The sequence below is a fragment of the Echeneis naucrates genome, chromosome 15 (assembly GCF_900963305.1).
Source record: "Echeneis naucrates chromosome 15, fEcheNa1.1, whole genome shotgun sequence".
Classification (NCBI taxonomy): domain Eukaryota; kingdom Metazoa; phylum Chordata; class Actinopteri; order Carangiformes; family Echeneidae; genus Echeneis; species Echeneis naucrates.
The window spans coordinates 13,289,638-13,312,971 of record NC_042525.1 but is presented as its reverse complement, the minus strand read 5'-3'; the positions used below and the strand labels follow the sequence as shown (position 1 = coordinate 13,312,971).

Genomic DNA, 23,334 nt, shown 5'->3' with positions numbered 1-23,334 from the left:
AAAAACAAAAAGGCAACATTAGTCATGATTTAGACTTTATTCAAAATGTTGACAAACTTGATACTCTTGATCAATCAGGCATGAAATAGCCAATACTGTAATGATATTAAAAACGATTCAATGAACAAGGTCAATCTGACACCGTCAGTGTGACAGAAGACACCTGTGATCTTCAGTGTTGCTACTGAACAGGAAGTCTTGTTATTTGATCGGTAGGAGACAGGTCTTTCAGCAACAGCTCTGCACTGAGCCTCTGAGGTCGTTTGTGAAGTTTTCATTCGGAGCACTTTTCTTTGTGAGAACTCCTCACTAGCAGCTAGGTCATTCATTTTGTGGTTTTGGTCCTGAAGACAGAGGCCTTAGTGCCGGTAGACTTGAATTTGGTCCCATAGCCTTAATGCGCCACATTGATGGCTGGTTTGTCGAAAGCAGTGGAATGTTAATTTGGGTATGTCGAGCCATCTTTAACTGTAACAGAAAAAACCCTGTTTACCACTGGCCAACAAAGTTAGGAGACGAGATGACAAACGGCAGACAGTTCAGCTTCAAACTGAAATACAACATTTGAACGGTAATGTACAGTACCAGTGCACTGCGGCTTTTACAGATACCCTCAATTTCAAATCCAGTGGTTTTAAAATTGTCTTTCTTCTTTTTGTAAACAGCACCTTTAAAAGCCTGATTAGCAAGGCCTTGACAGTGGTGGACCAGATTCAAGAGTCAGTGGTCACAAAGTACAGAACACGGGACACTTAATATTCAAAATCATCATAAGATGCCACAGTGACATACACATCAGGAATCACAATTATATTTACACCATTTGGGAATTCATATCTTACTGTAAATGAGCCCTTGTTCTGCCCTCCAAATGGGAGACACATTTTCTAATTAACTCTAAAAAACAGACTTAAGACAGCAATACAAAGATGAAGGAATATAATCCCCTCTTAACATTTAAGACTGAGTGTTAAGTTCATTTGTTCATACTTTGAGAGAGAGAGAGAGAGAGAGAGAGAGAGAGCCCGGGAGTGACCGTGGAATTAGGTACAGTATATATCCTGCAAAGTGAGACTTTCAAATTCATAGAGATGTGAAAAATAATAATAATAAAAAAAAAAAAAAAAAATCAGGATAATGAGCCCTTTGTTAATCCTGAGGAAGTCAAACAATCTGGGTTTGGGTTTACAGTACAGGCACAGTGAAAGGTAAACTGTGTCTTCACCCTCTTTAGCCAAATACTGAACTCAAATGTCTCCAGATTTTCCTGAGATAAGAAATTTGGCTGCAGGGGGAAGTCTTATTATTACACTGAAAGAACAGAATCTGAAAAACAAAAACATGCTGACTCAGCTAAATGTCACACCAACTAAACATTAAAAGAGCAATTATATGCATTAAACAAGTAACAGTGATGAGAGTTACGATTGAAGATGCTAAGAAATCAAAATTGAGTGTTTAAAAAATGAAGGAATAAATAAGAAGCTTGCATAAATTAGAAAGCTGTGTGAAAACGGTGATAAAATTCAGGGCATCAATTTGATGTGAAGTCTTTAAAGACGCAGTACAGTACAGCTTTCTGCTTTTTGTGCTCTCTCTGTTCTAAACAGTGCCTTGAAATAAATTTTGTCTTCCTGCGAGGTCACCCCCGGGCTGCGTGGTAATCCACCAACAATTTTAATCTGATATCACGCTGTGCTGTTGCAGGCGCAGCCAATCAGCTGTCAATAGCAGGATTAAATAATAAATTCAGTAGTTTGGTGCATGTGTTCCTGACATGAAAATCCATGTCACCCCCCCCCCCCCCCAACCACTCCTCTGCAGCAGAGTGCTGTGTACATGAAATATTAGCCAAAGGGACGCTTCTAGAAATACTCTCAATCATGGAAAATCTATTTTACCAACACATGACCAAAACAGCCTTTCAAAAATCAAACCATCTTTTTAGTGAAAAGATTTCAAGTCTGCTTTATGGGACCTTCAGTGTCTTTCTACCTGCATGTCTAAAATCTTCAGGGCACTCTAGGGGGGAGCATACTTAAGCATTTTTGCTACGATCCAGTATGTAACCTGTCTTTAGTATGAACTGCAGCATCTGACTTTAAAAACAGTCATTAAACAGCATAGATGCAATACAAAACAACTGCCATCAGTAGGCTGATAATGGATAAAAAGAAATATTTACAAACAAGGCATAATAATTTTTTTTGTTCAACATTTTAAGGGTACATGCATGCATGATTTCTCAAGTCAAAAAAATCTAAATGTGTGATCACACAACTTTGAAACTGGCATGGAATGTATCTCCTGCTGGTTGCTAAGGTAAGGTCAAGTCTTTTCATATTAAATTACCTATAAAAATATATATATAAATAAAAAGGTGAGGGTATTGTGTTGCGAAAGCTGCAGCAGCGGTCAACGTTTAGCTGCACCGACAGAACGAGAAAGACAGAGGATGACAAAGGGGAGGGAGGGGGATGAGCGAACACAGATGGCCGATCAGAAGAGAGGCTGATCCGGCTCTGGAAGGTTCTGCTCAGCTTTCAAAACTGTTTGTGTGTGCTATGACGAGACATGGCAATGTGTAAGGCATCACCCAGAGAAAAACTGCTCTCACACTGAGTTAAGGGTGCACAAGCTCAAACTTCAGTGACACAGGAGTCCTCTCGAAGTCTCACACTTGGTTATGCTCTAGAACAATGACACCAAGATGTTCTAGAACTAAAAGAAAGCTGGGTTCTATGTTTTAGATCTCTTTTTTTTAAAAAGTCAGCCTGGTTCTAAACCCTCCAGGAGTTCTAGGCCAAAGACTCTGTAAATGCTCGGGAAAGCTTTAGTATGTACAGGAAGATCTATGACCACAGCAGATCACTTTTCAAGGCACCTAAGAGAAGAACTCTTTCTCCAGCTCGAAGACAGACGGCCGTGCCGGGGAGCTCTGAATGCGGCAGAGCGGCACAGTGCAGTCTCGTTTCTGGCCCTCTGTGTCCATGTCCAGCAGGGAGCAGCCCACCCCCACATCTGACGACAGCACCATGTTCAGGTTCTTTGCCGTCTTCTCTCCTGAGTAGTGGCCCAGGGAGTAGCTCTTATTGCGTCCACGCAGCAGTGCCCAGGCATGGGGTTTGGCCCGGAATGACACTGGTCGTGGTCTGGAGAAGGCCTCCCCGCCAGAGGGCTTTTCTGATGCTCCATCTTTCTCCTGCTTCTTCTGTGTGGCTGGAGGAGGAAGAGTAGGTGGGCCATTAGCTGGAAACAGAGTGAAGATATAGATTACACATTTTACTCATAAATCATCTTTTTAACATGTTAACTCCCTGCCCCCTTCTGTGAATAACTCACTATTGTGGTTAGTGGTGTATTTCTTCCTGCGTAGTCGCGCCCCTGTGTTATGGTTGCTCTGCTCTGGTGGCTGGCTTTGGGTTTGCACTGGTTTCTGACTTTTAGCTGCAGTCCTGGCCTGACCCTGGCCTTCTGCGGACCCTGCTGGGCCTGGTCTGGGTGCCCCTGTGTGGTGATTGACAACCACAAGCTCAACTTTTCCAGGGTTAGACTCAGACACCTCCGCCTCAGACTGTAAGAGACACTTGGTGGAGTTACATTCCATAATGGCTGACATGGAGATGAGATTGACGGGCTGGGTGCATGTGTGGTTTGACGAGGCCTCGTCTTTACGGCTGCGACCACTTGGTGGCGACGTGCTGCGGCGAAACCGGGTTGCACGCTGAAACAGACCTTCTTTTTTCTTCTTCTCTTTCTCTTCACGCTGGGGCTCACAATCTTCACCAGGGGCTGAGTTTTTCAGAGCCTCTCTGATGTCATAGCCGAGCACAACTGAAGCCAGCAGCGAGCCGCAGCCATACAGCACAGAGTCAGTCTTACGGCGAGCTGATGTCCGCTTTAGGCTGTTGGTGGGGGTGATCTGTGGGGTGGTGGAAGTGGACGAGGTGGATGTGGTGGTATAGGGGTCGTCTGCGGCCTCTGGCGGGCTACCCTGACCTGCTGGCCCTACCCCGGAATCTCCCGGCCCACAATGCCCACCAGGGCTCTGAGGCTGCTGGTCGTCCCTCCACAGAGGTAGATCGATATACACCTGGTTGGGGAACTTGAGCTGCTTTGGTTTGGAGCTGCTGTCCTGACATTCCAGGGCGAAGGCTTCGTCTTTACTGACCCCTGCTGAAATTACAAACACATATCTGATTCTTTCCCTTTATACATTATATTTAACAGCTTCAATATTTCTTTGATATTTCAGCAAAGCAACAGCCATCAGTCACTTTGGACAAAATATCAACAAAAACTGGAGAGAAAAATTCCACAATCAGTACTCAAAGTACAAATGTTTCTATTTTTCAAACACCACAGTGGACGTTCAGCTCACCTTGTTCAGCAAACAGAGCAGCAAGAGGGACAGATTTCTGTGACTTCACCAGGCTGGTGGACCAGGGATTACTGCCGTCTGACAGAGGGCGCACTCTGAAAACGATGCACAGGTACAGAGAAAAAAAAAAAATGAACTGGACTAGACTGCTACTTTTGCAATTAGATGCACAACTTTTACCCTTACACTAAATCTAACCATATGACAAGGGCTCGTTATGGTCATGATGCTTGGTGAGGCCAAAACATTGTCATGTGGTTTTCAGTTTTACAAAGATTGAAAAGCTTGAAAATAATAAAAAAGAAAATAAGGCTTACAATCATCAGGGAAGCCTGTAGAACTGTTATGGTGGGAGGAATACAGCAGTCACAGAAATGAACTAATCAGCAGTGAAAATATTTTCTCTTTGACTTTAAATGTCACAGCTTTGGTCGCATATTCCTAGGGAGTATATTATTTTATATGACAAAGGTGAGACTAATAGAATCCCTAAAACAACACCTCTGAATGTGGTTGTGTTGGTTAAGGAATAGAAACCAAAGGGGTGTGTGTGTGTGTGTGTGTGTGTGTGTGTGTGTGTGTGTGTGTGTGTACACTCTACCTCTCAGCGGCAGCAGGCCTTTCTTTGCTCTGTACTGAGCTGGGGCCCCAGGTTCTTCCTTTCTTCTTGATTCCCTTTTTCACGTCATCAAACTCCTCTGGCCTGAAGAGGGTGCTGCGGCCCCATGTACGGTTGCTCTCATCTTGTGTAACTGTTAACAGAACAGAAGTGTCACTGCAACACATTGGCAAGGGATCTGCTCAAGGCAAGTTACGACTATTTATGCTGTTCAGTTTATGGAGTTCAACACTAGCTAAAAAGTCTCAACATCTACCACATTACTGATGAATTTGTCATTTTGGGGCCATTCTACACTGGGTAAGGAGGAGCCTTTTCATCATCTTAACTAAGTTTGATACAATGAAGACTCAGTAACTATAAAATATAATCAAATGATAAAATCTTCATTCGTGCACATGTAAAACAAAAAAGGCCAAAAAACAGAAAGCAAAAACTCCAAAGCTTCTTATACATAGTTAGTTATTGTGAATAATATGTGAGAGAAGGCAGGATCCACCAACCATGATGGGTCAAAATAAGTAGTGAAACATCAACCACCAGTATGCCTGGTAAAATTTAAACATGATTCAAGCCAAATTATGCTGAAACAAAAAAAAAATGATGGGCAGACTGACCGGTCTGTTGCATAAATCCCACCTTCTCTTGTTTGATTGTTTTGGTTTAGTGGAATGAAAAAATGTAAACCAGTGGCGAACACCAATGTTATAAACCACACAACAGGACACCAAATCAGCATGTGCAACCACCACTGACAGAAAACTGTTAGACAACAAACCCTTTGAATTTTAAAAGTCGGCAAAACACCACATTCAGGGCTTGGTGCTATTAGCCAGAGCGCACATGGGTAGCAAATAGCTTGCCTGTGCTCCTGAGCCCAGAGTACGCTGTGAGCTCACTGGTCAGATCAACATCCTGTTGGTAAACATACAAACTGTCCTTCCGCACATGGGATGTCACTGAAGAGGGAAACATACATGTTACCTCTAACCTACTGTACATGAAAATGTTGACACAGGTATTGTAGTTAAGCTCAATACTTGGATCTGCTGTGAAACAGAAATTTTAATGTACTTTAGTGTAGTGTAAGTGTAGCTCTTACAATCAAAGCCTGCTTGTGCAGGAATTTTGTTTTGTCTGCTACAAATTGCATAAAGAAGCTGAACATTTTATACATATATTCATACTTGCAATCCGTATGTATATAATTCCACACACGTTTCACTTAATTTTGCCCTTTGAAGCATTTGATTTCATATTGAATTGTGTGGCCTTTAAATAACACTTGAGACAAGTCATCTATGGAGGTATATGGAGGAATATACAGTGAGGTTCAAAAGTTTGAGGCTAGTTACCCATTCAAAAAAACAGTGAGGTGGTCTCAGATGCAGTATTTAAGGACATGAATGTACAAGGTCCTTGTCCACAGGTATAGTCTGGCCACTGCATGTATCCATATGTTTTTTTTAGGCCATTTTACACTTTTATTTGATAGAGACAATGGAGAGAGACAGGAAGTTATTGCTCAGATTAATATGCCCATTAGGTACACATGCTGACCGCTTAATTTCTGCTAAAGACAAAATGAGGGCATTAATGAAATTATCTACAAATGCTTTTCTGTGGACTGAATAAATGCATAATCCATAATTAAGTGTATATTTCATGTATTGGGCTTATCTGTATGTTTCTGAGTGAAATATACATGTTGTAAAAAACCTTAAAATAGTTTTTGGATTTTGTTGTGTTGCAGTTTGCCCTCTATCATCAACATTAGAACTAAACAAAACAGATGGAGTGATATTGAACAACACTTTTTTTCCCCTCTGTTTATGCACCACAAATGCTCAAGAGGAATTTGTTCCAGTTATTGCAAGGGCGTCGGCGCGTGACTAACAACATTATCAGCCGTTCAAACAACTGGATGACTGCTTGTGGCCCTGGAGCTTTTGTTCACGCAGCTCCTGTCACTGTGAATGACAATGTTTCCATGTTCATGGTTCCCATGACATTCTCTGCAATTTCTTCCGAAGTAATCCACAGTTTTGATCATTCAGGTCAAGACCAAGACCCCTGATGCAGATTTGGAGGAGTAAAACCAGCACTCACAAAAAAAAAAAAAAAAGGCTTAAATACAGAAAAAAAGAAACATGCTGAACTTACGCTGAATGGCTCGTAGCCGAGGGATGAGTGTGGGACTGCTGGGAGGAGAGGAGCTGGTACTATGAAGGCTCCGCCTCTTGTCCATAGAAGGTGACGCCTGCACTGTGATCTTATGTTGGAAGTCTGTAAAATGCAACATGGAGATATGGACTGGTGAAATACAGTCAGAGATTATACACCAACATGTATCCTTAAATGTTTGGCAAACTTAAAACTGGCACAACTGTAATGTTCAACTGTGATGAGTTAAGACTGACTGACTGAAATTACATGACAAATCACTGAAACATTTTGGTGTACAGATGCTTCTCTTTTGCATGGTGGTACCCACTGGACATGGTTTATGTCAAATGCCTTTAATTTCCATCATGAGGTCAGACAAAGTTAGATCTCAGCTCGTTTCGCCTCTATCACTGTAATATGGAGATATGAAGTGTGTACCCAAGACATCATTCAGTCTGCTCACTCACCTGAAGGTAGGCTGATGCGGTTTCCATCCTTCAGTTTGAGACGGGAACGTTTGAATTTGCCCTTTCTCTTTTTCACGTTGGGCTTGTCTTTGTTGAGCTGGAAAATTAGGATGTTGAGCTCTCTCTCCAGCACGTTGATCTCCCGCTCTGCCAGCTGCTGCTCCCGACGCTTCAGCAGCTCCTCCTGAGATTTCTGCTGCAGAGCAGCCCGTGTCAGCTCCTCTTCCCTGGAACGTAGCTCCTGCACAAACCAAGTATTATGATTTGTAAGTACTTCTGTTATGGACTACTGAATAATGAGGAATCCTTAACAAATGTCAACACGTTCAACACGTTTTTTTGTCTGTTCACAGGTCTTTTACTCCAGCATGTGTGCAACAGAATGTGAATATGAGAATAATGAAAGCCATCTCTGTGTCATCCAAATCATCCAAATCTCCAACCAAACTGGAAGTAGTTACGTTGCATTATGGATGAGGTAAGTGCAAGGTGGTCCTTATTGCATCAGTTTTGGTGCCTACTTTTAACGGCCCACCGTGGATTCAACGAAGCTGTAGAAGTTCCCAAAATAGACATAATTACAACACAACTGGAAAGTTCTTCATTAATCCAAAAAGTGTTTCTTTCACCTTGTCAGGATTATGACCCAACTCTCACTTTGAAATTTCCGTTTGGGTTAGTTTTAGAAGTCCTGAGTTTTAAATGAACTCTAACCTTCCTAATGAAGAAGACATAACATGTTACAGGAAAAACAAACAGGTATAAAAATCTCTCATAAAAGCTGCTCTCTCCATTTTCTCTTTAATTGCTTTCAGCTGAGTATTAATACTTCTTACTGGATGACTTCTATAAAGCAGCTTTACGGTTAAACCCCTTAAACCACCCACCTAGACACAGATTACTGTAGGATTTAAGCAGGAAATCTGCTGATGCACAGTGAAAATCTACAAGCATTTTTATATAATTTGCAAAGGGAAACTTTTTTCTTTCTGTTGATTCATGGAAGATTATGGCAGTTGAGTGTTTGAGGATGATGTAAGAAAGGCACATGTTCAAAAGACTAAAACTAATGCATATCAAACTGGCGAACTAGAAAAACATATAATTCTACATGAATAAACTTGAGTAACATTTTGTATGCAAATTTAAAACTACAAAGACATTAAATCAATATAACTTAGCGCATACCTTACAAAAATAAACAGAATAAATACAGGCACAAATTAAATGTCTTGAGCAACACGACCACCTGTACCAAAGTCATTCAGGTCACAACTCCCTGACTAAGGTCTCTGCGCTGATCCTGCTGTTTCTCCAAACACTAATTAACTGCCCTTTTAACACAGTAACAGGAGATTTATACAGGAAGCAGATTAAGGTCTTAACAAGGGGAAGTATGCTAAAGCACCTCAGCACTCATGACTCATTTTCTTAAATGTGTGATTAGACTGTCCACTCAAACTAACTAATTAAACTCATTAGTCTGTAACATCTTTTCCCAAGTGATGCAGGGTTGGGTCCAATCTTAACATATGAGTGAACGTACACCGTCACTGAAAAAACAGTAGAGAACAGTGCAAGGAGAACAGGAGGTGATTCACACATACTGTACAACCGGTTTCCAACTTTCCATTCTGTGTGAGGCAGAAAAGAGGCCTTTCTCTACCTTCTCTTTGGTCCTGAGCTCATCAAACATCTCCTGAATCTCCACACGCCAGTCGTCCTGCATGCTGTGAAAAGAGTCCTGGGGCATGGTGGCCATAACTGCCTCCTCAATCGCTGACAGCTGCTCCAGAATGCAGGAGAAGGAGGGACGCACGTGGGGGTCCTGGTCCCAACACTCTGGAAACGGGCAATTATAGATTAATGAATCACGAGAATATATTTGCATGTTCATTTTAGAATATAACTTTATATCTCTATCATGGTAACTACTATTACCCAGAAAACTCTACTTTGTAATGCCTATAACAGCTGGGTTATCATGCATCATATCACAATATTATTGAGACTGAAAACAAAATGAGACAAAAATATCAGTATAAACACATCATTTTCATCTTATTTATGAGAGAGGCATAGACTAATCACATGCACAGATGAGGAGAATGTAACTACTCTGGGGTCTGCTCAAGGGATATACACTACATTTCTCGCTCACTCATTTTCTATCGCTTATTCATTTCTGGGTTGCAGGGGATTAATACGTTTCTGCCTCTGTTAATTTACCTTCCATGAGCTTGGCAAAGGGTTCAGGGCAAGTGGAGGGGATTGGTAGAGTTAACTTATTGACGGCTACACCATAAGCAACAGCCAGACCATCAATTCCTCTGTATGGTACCTCCCCTGTTAGCAGCTCCCACAGCAGGACACCATAGCTGGTGGATGAGGAAGTAATATTTACCAAGGTAATAATGTCAGGCAAATGAGAAATTTACTCTTGGGTTGGCGCGATTGCAGAAGTTATTTATCTTACCTCCAGACGTCACTGCCTTTGGAAAAGAGAGAAGACTTGATGACCTCAGGGGCCATCCAAGAGTAGGTGCCCGCTGCTGACATTTTTGTGGTCTTGTGCCACTCCCTAGCCAGGCCAAAATCTGTGATCTTCAACGTCTTCCTCCCAATGTCGTCATTCTCAATCTTTTCAAGTAATAAAACTGAAAAGAGAGAAGAGGGGGACATTTATAAGAGGTGGGATGAAGGTAAAAAATGGAAATAAAGCTACGTGGGGTAAAGGTCATATCAAGTGATGAGTGACTGGGAGAAAAGAGAACCAGGGGAAATACAGGTTTGTGATAAACGTAACAGATGTGTGGGGGTAGAACAGAAGGAGAAAGACAAGTGAAAGGGAAAGGCAGATACAAAGAGTGGGGAACAGAGGAAAAGACAACCACGCAGGTGAGGAGATGATAGTCGATATTCAACAGGGCCAACAGCGGTATGCAGGCCATTTATTACTGTAGAAACAGAAGGTTGACAGCGCCACAAAGCACCTGTCCTCAGGTCCTAAAACTGTTTAACACTTTAAAGACAGCAGGAACCCTCCAAACATCTCCGTAACACAACACCTGGCCTGAGAACCCTGCCACAGTGGAGACACAACTAGTCTGCATGTGGAGTGAAAACCCTCGACACAAATCAAGTGTTGACAAAATGAAAATACTTACATTACATACGTTTTCTGACTGGGTATAGACAAAGACATATCTGTCCACACATGTTATTGGCACAAAAAAAATCAAGTGGAGAGAGATAAAGACGTTTTTGCAGCATGCTTTTTATGTCGAACTAGGAACATCAACATTAAGACCAATGCAGTGCTTACAATGTTCATTTTTGAGGCTATTGTTTGTTTGTTTTTTTTATCGTTTTCTAGTTTGCATACTTTAAAATGTTTCCACTGTTAATAGTCCTGTTGAGATAAAGAGCTTTCAGACCCATTTCAGCTTTAATTAGACATATGTATTCCTACTAAATGTAGCCAATATACAAAAGAACTAAGCCTGAATACTCCCAGAAGAAAACAACTGTAATTACATCAGTAAATAGGAAAGAATCAATAAAAATATAAAAACAAAGAGTCTCATATTTTGTAAGCATAGAGGGGAAGCAATTTTTATTTTTAATTATTAATATGATACTTAACTGAAAAATACAGAGAAACTGGGAAGCTGATATAATAACTCCTTTGATATTTGTTTACCAGCACGACAATTTTTGACACTGTAGTAAACTGTACGAATTTCAAGGAAGACATCTGAACTCGAGTAAGAGTACTCGTTTCAAAGTTAATGCCACAAAAATGATGAATAAAAAATAAATAAAATAAGCAGAGTAGACGCTTGCTCCACCTATTATTAATACACATCAGAGAGGTGCTGAGTGTAGTTAAACATTTCCTCAGTGGGCTGATGCACTAACTGCCAGATATTCTTGTTATTGGTAATACACAATGCAGCCTTTGCCATGAAGTGGCGTTGTATCAAAAGCCAAAACAGACCGTTTGATCCTTTTATCCCCTCTGTATTATTTTCAACGTTTGCCTTTGCCTCTGCCAAGATCTCCTCACATTACAAACTGTTCCATTTCATTATTTACATGCAGGCCAACCCCTGCCAGTTGGTCTGAACATGTCCCATCAGCTGTGAATGTCAAATCCAGCCGAGATACTAAAGCTTGAGACTCCCTTTAGGTGGTCTGGTAGAAGCACTCAGGTGCAACAGTTTACTATTTAAAGTAAACTGGTAGGATTAAAAAACACTGTATTGTTGGTGAGTACAATAGCATTCCCATGGGAAAAAATGGGATGTAATGATAAGGATGTTTAAATGTTGAAAACACGTCAAGGCATTTTACATTCTTCACCTCCTGTATCACAAAGTAAATGTCTGTTAACAACTTTTAATAGTGGCTTGTGTGTGCGCGCTTAAGATTTATGTGAATGAAGCAGCTACACTCTGTGTTTTATTATCACAGGCAGTCCTTGGATTTACTCCTCCAGCGTATCACCAAACTAAAACCTGCCAAAGGACATGCACACACCTGCAATACAATCGTCAATCACAGTAATCCAGATTTATGCATCTTTAATACACACATTTTTGTAACTTTGTGAGACAAAATTTGCTTCTTTAAAATAAATGAACACTTGTACCTTATTTAGAATGCGCTGCACAGCAAAAGCCCCATAGCTGAACAGGACCTACGGAACGATGCAGGAGGGGTTGGAAGGAGGACCGTTCTGACGTTAAAGTCAGGAGGCTCCACTCAAAAGTTTGCACAGATGCACCTTTTCACTTTTACATAAGTGTTGTTATATCACACTGTGTAGTCTAACTGGGATAATTCATTCAAAACTAGCTGTTTGAGGACATCCAACCAGTTTAGGTACTTGTAAAAGGCATTTTCATCACTACACTGAGGTCAGCTCAATACCCCCAAAGCAGAATCACTGAACACTGTTCTTTCTCCCCCAACAGTGTTATATATCCTGTACTACTTGATCTCATATCTAAAGATATTTAAATGCATTACAATAAACATAATATAATAAAATAACATTACAAGATAAATATGCTTTTCATAAGGAAATATCTCCACAAACATGGCCATATATCATATTATAGTATCCTCCTTCAGACAACTTCTTAAATCTGTGTAATCTCATGCATAATTTGGCATAATAAGCCACTGAGGACACTTGCTACTGTAAACACAAATGCACTTTAACACACCAGGAACCACCTAAAATAACATAGGAAACACACAAGCAGACAACTGGTTCCTGCCTTTTTATTCTTTTGTAGACTCTAATCCAGTTACAGAAAGACACTGAATTTTTTTTATCTGGTGTTTAATAAGCATTTCAATGTTCATGATTTTAAGCACAAGCATTATGTGACTCCTATGGGTCTCCATTAATCACAGGGGTATTGGTGCCATTACTAGCCTAAGGCACAGAGGGGATCCTCTACCAAAGCTGTAACAATGGGAATTCCATTACAAACAGGTTTCACCCGACCAATGATATACTCCCACTTCCTGTTGTCAAGTCCTCTCTCAGTGATTCCATAGATTCCTCCCAGCAGGCTCTGTAGGTTTGTACTGACTTCTGATGGCTTAGTTAGACAATCATGAAAAACAGCCGTTTTGGGATAAACCCTTCTATGTTCATTGGCCTATAGAATTTCATGGCAAACATTTTCTTTGTAGGTCCATGATACTTCAGTGTCATCCCTCTAGAAATTTCTGACCAAAACAACCCAGCTCCTGTCTACATGAGTGTGTGCTGACGTCATGCTATAAAAACACCTTTAAACCCCAGCCATTTTGTTTGGCTGCTGGGCTCGATTAGCAGCCAACTCAATTATCTGACTGGAACAGTTTCTTATAGACCCCCAGGCTGTTGTTTGTTTTGTAGCTGAACTATGCAACAGCAAAATTCATTATGATTATTACTAATGTGCTTATGTGACATTTATCAACTAAAACAGCTTTTTACTGTACTACAATATAGTTTTAAAAACCAGTTATTTACATTTATCCCACAATCTATGTTGATATCTTGAAATGTCTGACCAAAGACTCAAAAGAAAAGAATAAAATAATCTCATTTTAAAAAGTTATACTAACAAATCTTTGGCTTTTTTTCATTAAAAATGAAACATTTTTCCATTGGAAATACAGTTGCTGATTGATTTTCTGTCATCCGAAGAGTTGTTTGATGCTCTACTTGAATACGTTTAACACCTATGTTGATGCTTAGATACTGTTGATTTCAGACTTCAGTTATTCACTTTCTACTTTCAGTCATCACTGAATGAATGTTCAAAATGTGTTCACTAAATATTAATATTAAAGCTTAAAAGCCTGAGCTTGACCAAAGACAAGACATAAATGGTCTGGATAAAGTACTTGGAAAACTAGGTGGAGCAGAAAAAAGAGTAACAGTTTTCCCTCCATTAAACAAATGCAACCAGCACTACTTTGAAGTCAGGTTTTCAGTGTCAGGTTCAAATTATTTAGCAATTTTTCCAACAAATTTTCACTTAATTTGTGTGAGGTGAGTGGTGAACGGGCCGGGAAACAATGCCATTCGATTTTAGTTATCATTTGATACAGATCAAGATCATTTTGGCCTGTTAGATGACAATGCCTAGGCTTGGTGGCACTATGCACTCAAATGAATTCCATCTTTAATAAATCTCACTTCAACTTTTACATTTTGCTTCTGTTACAATGTCTGTGCCAAAAGTGCACTATCTGAAATGACAAAGCAAGCAAAAGAGTTATTGTGACAATGTTATTAAATTATACTTTCCTTATGCATTCAAAAAGCAAAGATAGATGTACTGGCTCTCGCTGACTTCTATTTAGAATCATCCTTAAAATCAAGTACCAGGCTAAACCCCACCCTGTACTGAAAAGATAAATCAAAGCATGCTAGAACCAGTAAAACCTTTACAACTGAGCTAAGGCACAAAATAAAGCTGGAGCTAAGTACTGTTTTGCTTGAACAAGCAAGTTAAAGCCATGTTTGGATGAATATGTTCAACATTAGTATGTGGAATAATGGCAAAATAATAAGTATTTATGCAGCTCATGATTTTAATCCTGCAAAAATATCCCACGTCAGAAAATTTAAGAACTGCAAAATGACTCACCGTTAAGCAGTAAAAAAAAAAAAGCCCAAAGCTATAGAAACAGCATAAAAATATCTATGAATCTGCTGTTACACTTGGGTTATTACTAAGGGGAAGTAACCCAACTTTTCTCATATTTAACTCCACTAAAATTGTTGCTGAGGACAGTACATGTAAATATAATAACACAATATTCTCAAATACTTAAAAAAGGGCTAAAGCTTGTGTCATTGATAAATACCCTGTTGACAGTAAACTATAGCTTACATTAATAAATGCAGCTGTGAGTAACCTTCAATTATCTAATCACTACTGTTTATTTGTGTCGCCATCTATACAAGTGGTTAGTGTAGTAAAACTATTCAAATGGATAAGGCATTTGTTTCTGTTAATTTAACACAAATGTACAATCCATTTTTCATTTTGAATTAGTCATGAATATTAAAAATGTCCTGTAATCCTTTAATATGACCGCTCTAAAAAACAAAGACCTTAAATGTTGTTTTCCATGCTGCTGCTGCTTTTTCTCAGTCTACATATTCTTAGTCTTTTGAAAAGAAAATGTTTTGAAGCGGACAACAGTGCAATGCAATTGGAGATGAATATGCCCCCAAGGCAGACCCCACCCTCAGTCCAACCCCCATTTTATTCCCCTTTCCAACAGTGGAACGTCAGGCAGACCCATCTTTCATGGTGGAACAGTAGGAAGATCAGAAGTAGAGTTGCTGCCTTCAAAGCAGGTCCCACGCTTCTTCCCATTGCCTTCTCCCCCTCAAGGTAAATAGGGGAGGGAAAAAAAAAAAAAAAAACCCAAAACAAAAAAACCCAACACTTTTTGGGAAACACTGGCCACAAAGTCCTTCCTCTTCAATAAAACTAAATTATCTACAGCTTCACACAATAAATTAAAAGTAATGGAATAAAAAAAATGTTTGAAATTTTTGAAGATAGAACATAAATCAAGCAGCTTTAAAAAAACCCAAAAAAAAACGTGTTAATGTATCAAGTACTTTCCCTTATAATAAATAATTTGTCTACACCCATATCATACCTACAGCATCCCTTGCACGTGATAAAGACAAGAACAGTAAATCTTTAAGTACTAAAACACAGTGCTGTGCTCTAGTCGTCCAACTCTAACCCAATTTGCTAAAACTTTTTGAAGGAATTTTCTTTTTTTACATTGCATATTCATTTATTACAGAAAAAAAAATCTAAATTAAAGCAATTAATTTTAAGCATGATTCTGGGGCATTCCCAGACAGATATATCAAAGTGCAATAAATGTACTTCAAAATATTTCAGTGCTGCCTCCTAACTTGACATGGAAATATTTTAGGCAGAATCAAATGAATCTTAAATGTTCCCCAACTAGTCTGTCTCTCCGAGCCTAAATTAGAGCTCCCACAGGCATTTTGTTTTATGGGAAAAGGATCAGGCCTAATGGCTGGCTAAATCTATCTATCCTGGTCATGTTTCTCTGGGCCACTTGCCGCTTGTCTATCCCCTTCCTTTCCTGATTTGTGTCTATTAAAGCTCCAATTAACCCGTAACAAGGCTAATTAAAATATAACAAGTACTACAGGTGGAGAACTAGCACCTTTTGCTGCTTTAGTAACTATTAATGTACTTGGGGAGCTACTGCAGGGATTGGGCGATTGGAAAGCAGCTTTTCTCAGCTGTGGGCCCTTTTCCTTTTCACCCTGCCCTGCAACAATAGGTGCAGTCAGGGAGAGGTCATAAAAAACACAGTGAAAGCATCTCCACTCCTCCTCTCTCCCCTCTGCCCATTCTCTAAACAGAGAAAAGACAGGCAGTAACTGTCTGTGTGTCACCAGGGGTAATTGTGGGAAGCCAGAGAAAAAGTTGCCCTGCATCACCTAGTCAAGCTTTGAGCCTCTGAGATTCTGCAGAAGAAAGGCACAACATAAAAATTAGAACAGGGGGAAAAAAAAAGATATTCCAGAAGGACAATTTTCTTGAGGCACATCCAGCCTCACTGTTCTCTGTCCTGTGGTGACCTCTTTATGACCTAGTTATAAAATGCTAGGTTTTAGAGGTGGTCGTCTGCAATGTTGATCCCACATATGTGGAGTACTTCACTGGGAAAACCGAATCCCAAAGGAAAAGGCATGCAAATTCACACTAGTATCTAACTTCTTGTCTCTTATCAAGACAGAAAATGTGTGCATCCCTCATTTTTATTTTTTTTAAATCTATTTTTAATAGCAATAGGAGCCTCTCATAAGAATAATGTCATGTAAAGTCTCTATTGACAAGCATGTAAACAGGATTATTATAGATTTATTTACAGTTACATATTGCTTTGGAAGACAATTTTTCGTAAAGTGACAGTCCATTTGTCAAGCACAGCCTTATTGTGATATCCTGTAGGTAGCCAATTTCCATCTATCAAATATGATCTAGACTACAGCTACAACTAATGTACAATATTTTGAATGATGATTAATTTGCCAACTATTTTCTCAATTTAATTAGATGACAGGAAAAATTATTACTCCAGGATAATGTCTTCAAATAACTTATTTGGTCTGCCCAACAATTCAGCTGATACTGTTTAAAAACTATGAGACAACAAGTTCACAGGCTGATAACAATATGATAACAAATCCATTTTCATCTAAAAATAGACTTGTTTCCACAGAGTGCTAAATAATAGGTGCCATTGTCACCTGCCCAAGCCCTAGCATTTTTTTGTGCAGCCACTATTGGGTCACAACACAATGTTTCAATGGTGTGGCTGTTGTAGCTCTCATTGCTATCATTTTTCTGCACTAATATTAACATAGAGGGAAACCCTTCCTTTGTTTGGTAAGTTTTGCGTGGTCTTCACCACAGGTCTACAGAATGATGGCTGTGTGCAAAAAGACAAGAGGAGGGAGGCCAATACAGAGGCAGCACGATGAACTCTAACAATAGCTTAAGATTGATGGCAGAATGCAGTTGCACATGATCCCAACAGAACTCCATCAGTTTCAATGGCATTCAAGCACACATTCCTCGCATACTATCTCTCCCACAAGAAGTGAAACTCCAAAGTTAATGTAGGTTATGGTTGCTGGCTCAGGGCCAGGTTTCAGTGTGATTTCTTGTTCATATCTGCTGCTCTAGGAATAGTAGCACCCTTAGCACTAGCAAGAAAGTTTAAATTGAAGTCATGGCATTAGAAAGAGGGAAAGGTCAACATGAGAGGGAATAAATAAAACTGTGATTGAGGAAGGAAGATCCAAAACACCCAGTCCTTAATCAAGAAACCCCCCTAACAAGTATACTCTCTTCAGCCTAACATGGCTTATACACAGATGCCATAAAACTGTCATTTAAAAACAACTAAAAGGTGACATTTTGTCATTACACAGAATTTGGTAAATATCCTTTTATAAATTGGAAATGTGTTGTAAATGTGGAACTCAAAAACAAAACATGCAGTGGCATATTGATTTCAATCAATGAATATGTGTATACAACCACACAACAGTATTAGTAGTGTTTGAATGACCAAGCTCCACGTCACACATTAGGCCATTACAGGCTACAGCTACACAGACAATACTTGCTCTACTTTGTTGTATTTGATCTGTTGGGGGACTTTGTCAATTACTATTGAATAATAAAAAGTAACTCTAGTATTATCTTCTAAAGTTTAAAACTTGGGTTGGTGCAAAATTAGACATTCAAAATAATAAGGAGCAAGAGGGAGCAGAAAGGAACAAGGGAAGGAAGGCAAGTAAGGAGAAAAATATCGAAGTAGGAAGAAAAACCCCCTCAGTTTGTGGCAATAAAAGAGTACCGCTGCTCTCTGGGAGATTAAATATGAACGGAACAAAACAAAACGAGGGCTTTGAGACCCTCCGAGTCCTAGCCATTCTTCTGGCCACAGTAGCCTAGCAACCGCTGCTTGACCAGTCCATTGTGCAAACGTATGTTAAGCTTTTATCCCTCATTAGCAACATTCCTCCCTGCAGGCTGGGATTTTACAGATTAGGTTGAAAAACACAAAAGAGAGAGAACAAATCTTGCTGACTTCCAACATATTACTTTACAGGCTAATCATTGATCAAATAGCTGTATATTTGTCTGTGTGGAGCATGTGTACACTGCAAGTTGATAAATGACAGGCTGAAGAGTTCAGTGAAGGTGAAGAACTTTAGGTGTTTTTTTCTGCCACCATAAACATGGACTTGTCCTGGATTTAAAAACTAAAGTCAAAACATACCAGAAATAGAGACAAGATACAACCAAATCAACAGACACTGTGCCACTTAAACACTAAAAAAAGAGAAAGATCGCTGATCAACAACCACTTATTGCAAACTATCATTTTCTTTTAACCCCCTACGTAGATAATTCTTACTCTTCTTATCCTTTTAGACAGACTGATGCAAAAACAACACTGAGACAGATAGAAAACAGGCCCGCACAGGCAACTGATGCAACAGCTGTAGATGCAACTTGTCTAAGCTGCATTATTCTCAGTCTTTTCTGGGGAAAACAAACCCAAAACACCACAGGGTGCCATTTGTGTGTTTGTGTAGTAAAGAGTTGTTTGCGAACTCTCTGCTCTTTTTCAAAGCATTAGCTTGTTCAATTCCCGTTATAGTTAGACAAGACTATATATTCTCACTTCTGATCCTAGAATGATCAACTACCTGCAACTAGTAACAGCATTTGGTTTCTTTCTTGGTCTTTATTAGTGTTCAACAACATAGTGTTTGGTAAGCTGTGGAAATGAGAAATACATTCAGAAAAACTGATAACTATTGTGCTGGCATTGAGTTTTAAGAGTTTCCTTGCTGAGGAATGTGAAATTGAAAATTCCTTTCCTAAGTTTAGCTTCAAATAGTCCCTCTTCATTTTAACCTTATACTGTCTTTTGGCCACAGTGAAGAGGCAAGACAAACACCTCAACTTGCGTTAGCAGCACTGTGTCTGTTCAAGGGAGTTTGTTTGTGTATATTCACCAAACATCCGATTAACTCAAACAGTCCAAACAGCAGTTAAATCCTTTCTCTCCATCTGCCCTTTAATTAACACAAATCCTCATCTTAAATGAGACTACTTTTAGAGTTGAGCTCTTCTACACTGTTCACCACGTGGTGTGATCATAAGGTATCATATTCACATAAACCACACTACTGAAGTTTTGTTTTAGTTTGTGTCTGGGAAAAAAACAGCAAAAAAGCAATAGCACTTTCAGGTAAAACCTCTACAATGTGTGACAAAATGTTGTTTTAGAATGAATCAGATTTACTTTTGTGTTGAAAAACTATTCAAAAATTACACTGAATATATGTATGTATGGACACACACACACACACACACACATATATTAATGTCATACTTGCACTATCCCTGGTATTTATTACATGAAACTATAACTATATATAAAGGTCATGTTTGTGGCAGATAAATGCTTACGCTTTTCAAAGCCAGTCAAAATGTCTTCATCAGGTAATCATAAACAGTTTGATATGTCTTCATTTCACATGTTTTGCTCACACTTTTACTCTTGGTCACAGCTGGAGATAAACAAAAATCACTATACCAGAGCTGTTTTCCACATGGCACTAGCTAAGACTCTGGTCACAAAGAAATAATGTCATGTTACACACATAAGCATACATGAGCTGAGGTGAGCAGACAGAGAAATGGCTCAGACTCTTGTATATTTATAATTAATTCCTGGGAAATTATGATTTGTGGCACTGTTGACAATTATCAGTCCTTGAAGGATCTAAAACAGGAACCTGCTAAGTTACCAAGAAACACACAAGTGAGAAGTGTAATTTACATAATCTACATCTGTGACTATAAACACTTTTAGGAACTATCTAACTATACAGACATAGGTCATAATAAAATGCCATGGTAATTTATTATCATACACAGAATCCTAGAGTCCATATTTTTTTCTTACCATATCTAGTTCAGTTCTGTATACTTTTTATCATGTGACCTCTGGCATTAGCTGTAGTCGGTCAAGTTGGTCTGACAGTGTGGACCAAGTGTGCTGGTAATTTGCTTGGTAAATCACTGACTTTATTTGAACAACATTTCAGGTCTGGGGGGAGAGGGGGCTGGTGAGGTGTGTGAGTGTGTGCATGCATGTGTGTGTATGTGTGTGCGTGTTTGTGCATGTTAAAGGATGAGGGGGTGAGAGCAAGGGGGTAGCCCAGCTGAACAAACTCTGACTTTACTTCACATCCTCTTGAAAAGTACCACCCCCTCAAGCACTTCATGAAACCACAGACCTTGTGCACCTCTTTTGGTCCGCCCTGAATAAAGGGCAGTGTTGTACTGGTGATGTGATGTATAATTATTTGTTTTCAGAAAACTCAGGTTTGGGCTGTAACTGCAAAGCTGTGTATCTGTAATAGCATGCATGAAATAGGTCACTGACAACAATCACAATCTTGAGGATGGGTTCACAGAGGATTGAATTGAGAGATCTGCCACTGAACTATAGTGTAGTTATAAATTAAACTGAGGAGGTGCAGCATGTGTGACAGATGGACGGTTCTCCTGTATGACTATATGAGTGTTCTTGTAAACGGATGTTGTTCAACTTCATTTGTTAAGCACAAAGATGCTCTCTCTCTCTCTCTCACACACACACACACACACTTCAATCTCTGCTTACTGTTGCTAGACTTCAGGTCCCGATGGATGATTGGTACTACGGCCTCCTCGTGCAGATAGTGCATCCCGCGTGCGATCTGTACGGCCCAGTTGACCAGGATGTGCGGAGGGATGCGCCTTCCGGTCAGTACTCGGTTGAGTGTCCCGCCTCGGGCATACTCCATAACCAGGCACAAGTTGGGCTCCTCCAAACACACTCCTTCCAGTTTAATAATGTTGGGGTGCTGCAGCATGGAGAAAAGTTTTGCCTCCTGTTTAACGCTGCCAGCGGTGGCTGTTATGTCCTCGTCTGGGTCTTGTCGAGCCGCCTTCACGGCAACTTCTTGATCTTTCCATGTGCCCCGATAAACTTTGCCAAATCCACCCACGCCAATGATCTCCTCTAGTACCAGTTCACAAAAAGGAATCTGCACGGGAGAGCCCGGGACTCTCTCTCGCACCCCGGCCGATCCCCCAGCAGCTGGTAGCCGGTAAATAGCGGGCTGGTAGGTGACATAGTTGGAGGGGAAAATCCCAACCCGGTGGTTGATTTTACCCGTCCACCATCCTTCGTCCCCGGAGATCGCTGCGTCTTTGGACAGGACTTCCACCACGTCCCCTCGCCGGAGGCTGAGCTCGTCCTCGCCGCTTGCCTCGTAGTCGTACGCGGCTGTCCACAGGGACTTAGTCGGGCAGAGGGGGGCAGAGTGAGCCCAAGCCCGGACTGAGGGGGAATCTGTCCAGGCATGCTCCCGGGTCCCATCACCGCCCGGCCGCCCTTCACCGTTTGGGAAAGCGGCCTGCGAGACATCCATTTCTCGGTGGCCGTAGCGGCACCATAGGGTGCAGAGCTTTAAGAACAAAATGGAAACTTTTAAAAGATTAAGGCGAGACCTTTTGAAATCCGCATAGTGTCACATCTACGAGGCGAGCCGGTGAGAGGAGCGGGGGGAAGCGAGAGCGCAGCCCACGGCAGGTCAAACCGTGTCCAAAGTCCTGAGGGAGAGGGAGTCTGCAGCCCCGGATCCACGTCGCCACTCCGGTACGAGTGCGTGGGGGTCAATGACTAGCTAGCGAGGCTGCTGGCTAAAGTTAGCCGAAATTATTCTAGCCAGTGTCACCACTCTAAGAGCTGACAGTCTACGTGAATAGCATTACAACATTGGAACTTAAAAACTTTAGTCTCGAGACTCAAATTATTTCAGCTATAAGAGAAAACTGACAACGGAGACTGTGGACTGCTTCTATTTCATGCTAACGTGAATGAGCTAAAGTTAGCTCTCTGCCGATGGGGCTAAGTTACTGTTTTCGCAGGTGCCGCAAGAGGTGCACCTGCACCGGCCAACCGGATAAACTGAGCCTCCAAGCGGCGGCTCTCTCCGCCAAAGTGGCCAGTAAATCTCACCTAGTCACCGGGTAGCCAGCTGTAAAGTTCGCCTCCTCGTTTTGGAACTTTTAACACCAAATTCCTCACTTAGGGCTAGTCTGTTAGCTTAGCATAGGTCAGCCAGTTGGAAAAGTTGCTCCTCCGGTTATTTCCAACTTTATCTCTCCTTTGGTGCCGCGAACGGTGACCGTTTAGCTCTCAAACACCTGGAGCGCAAATCAAACATCCTGGATTTAAAAGGAATCACAAAGGAATGAATCATGAAGATTAGAAAAAAAAAATATCCCCGTCAACCTTAATCAAAACAACACCCCCCCCCCAGTCGCCGTTGTCACCAAGCGGAGACGGACCCTGCAGTGGCCGATCGGTAAGACGCCGCCGCTGCTGTCGGTGCTGGCTGAGGTGCCCCCTGATTGGTTGGTGCTGTGACATGTGACCGAAGCGTCAGTGGGTGAGGATGAGGAGGGGGGCGGGGCTGGGAGGAGCCATTGGAGGAATGTGTGCGAAGAGCGCGCCTTCAGGAAAATGATGGG

The 23,334-nt window shown here is 40.8% G+C and overlaps 1 protein-coding gene across 4 annotated transcripts; it reads right to left on the bottom strand.

Annotated features, from left to right (window-relative positions):
- Positions 1–33: 33 nt before the first annotated feature.
- Positions 34–23,100, bottom strand: map3k21 (mitogen-activated protein kinase kinase kinase 21). 4 transcript variants are annotated; one of them, XM_029521310.1, is made up of 12 exons: positions 22,820–23,100; positions 21,437–22,265; positions 10,110–10,290; positions 9,863–10,011; positions 9,300–9,475; positions 7,634–7,874; positions 7,164–7,286; positions 5,864–5,959; positions 4,983–5,133; positions 4,382–4,476; positions 3,343–4,176; positions 34–3,249 (listed from the first exon to the last, which is right to left on the bottom strand). In XM_029521310.1, the coding sequence occupies exons 2-12, from the start codon at positions 22,227–22,229 to the stop codon at positions 2,885–2,887; spliced, it is 3,204 nt and encodes a 1,067-aa protein (XP_029377170.1). In that variant the 5' UTR covers positions 22,230–22,265; positions 22,820–23,100; the 3' UTR covers positions 34–2,884. The 4 variants fall into 4 exon arrangements, with proteins under 4 accessions (XP_029377170.1, XP_029377172.1, XP_029377171.1 ...); XM_029521312.1 differs by having other exon boundaries at positions 34–3,219; positions 21,437–23,100; XM_029521311.1 differs by having other exon boundaries at positions 3,343–4,173; positions 21,437–23,100.
- Between the last annotated feature and the right edge of the window lie 234 nt (positions 23,101–23,334).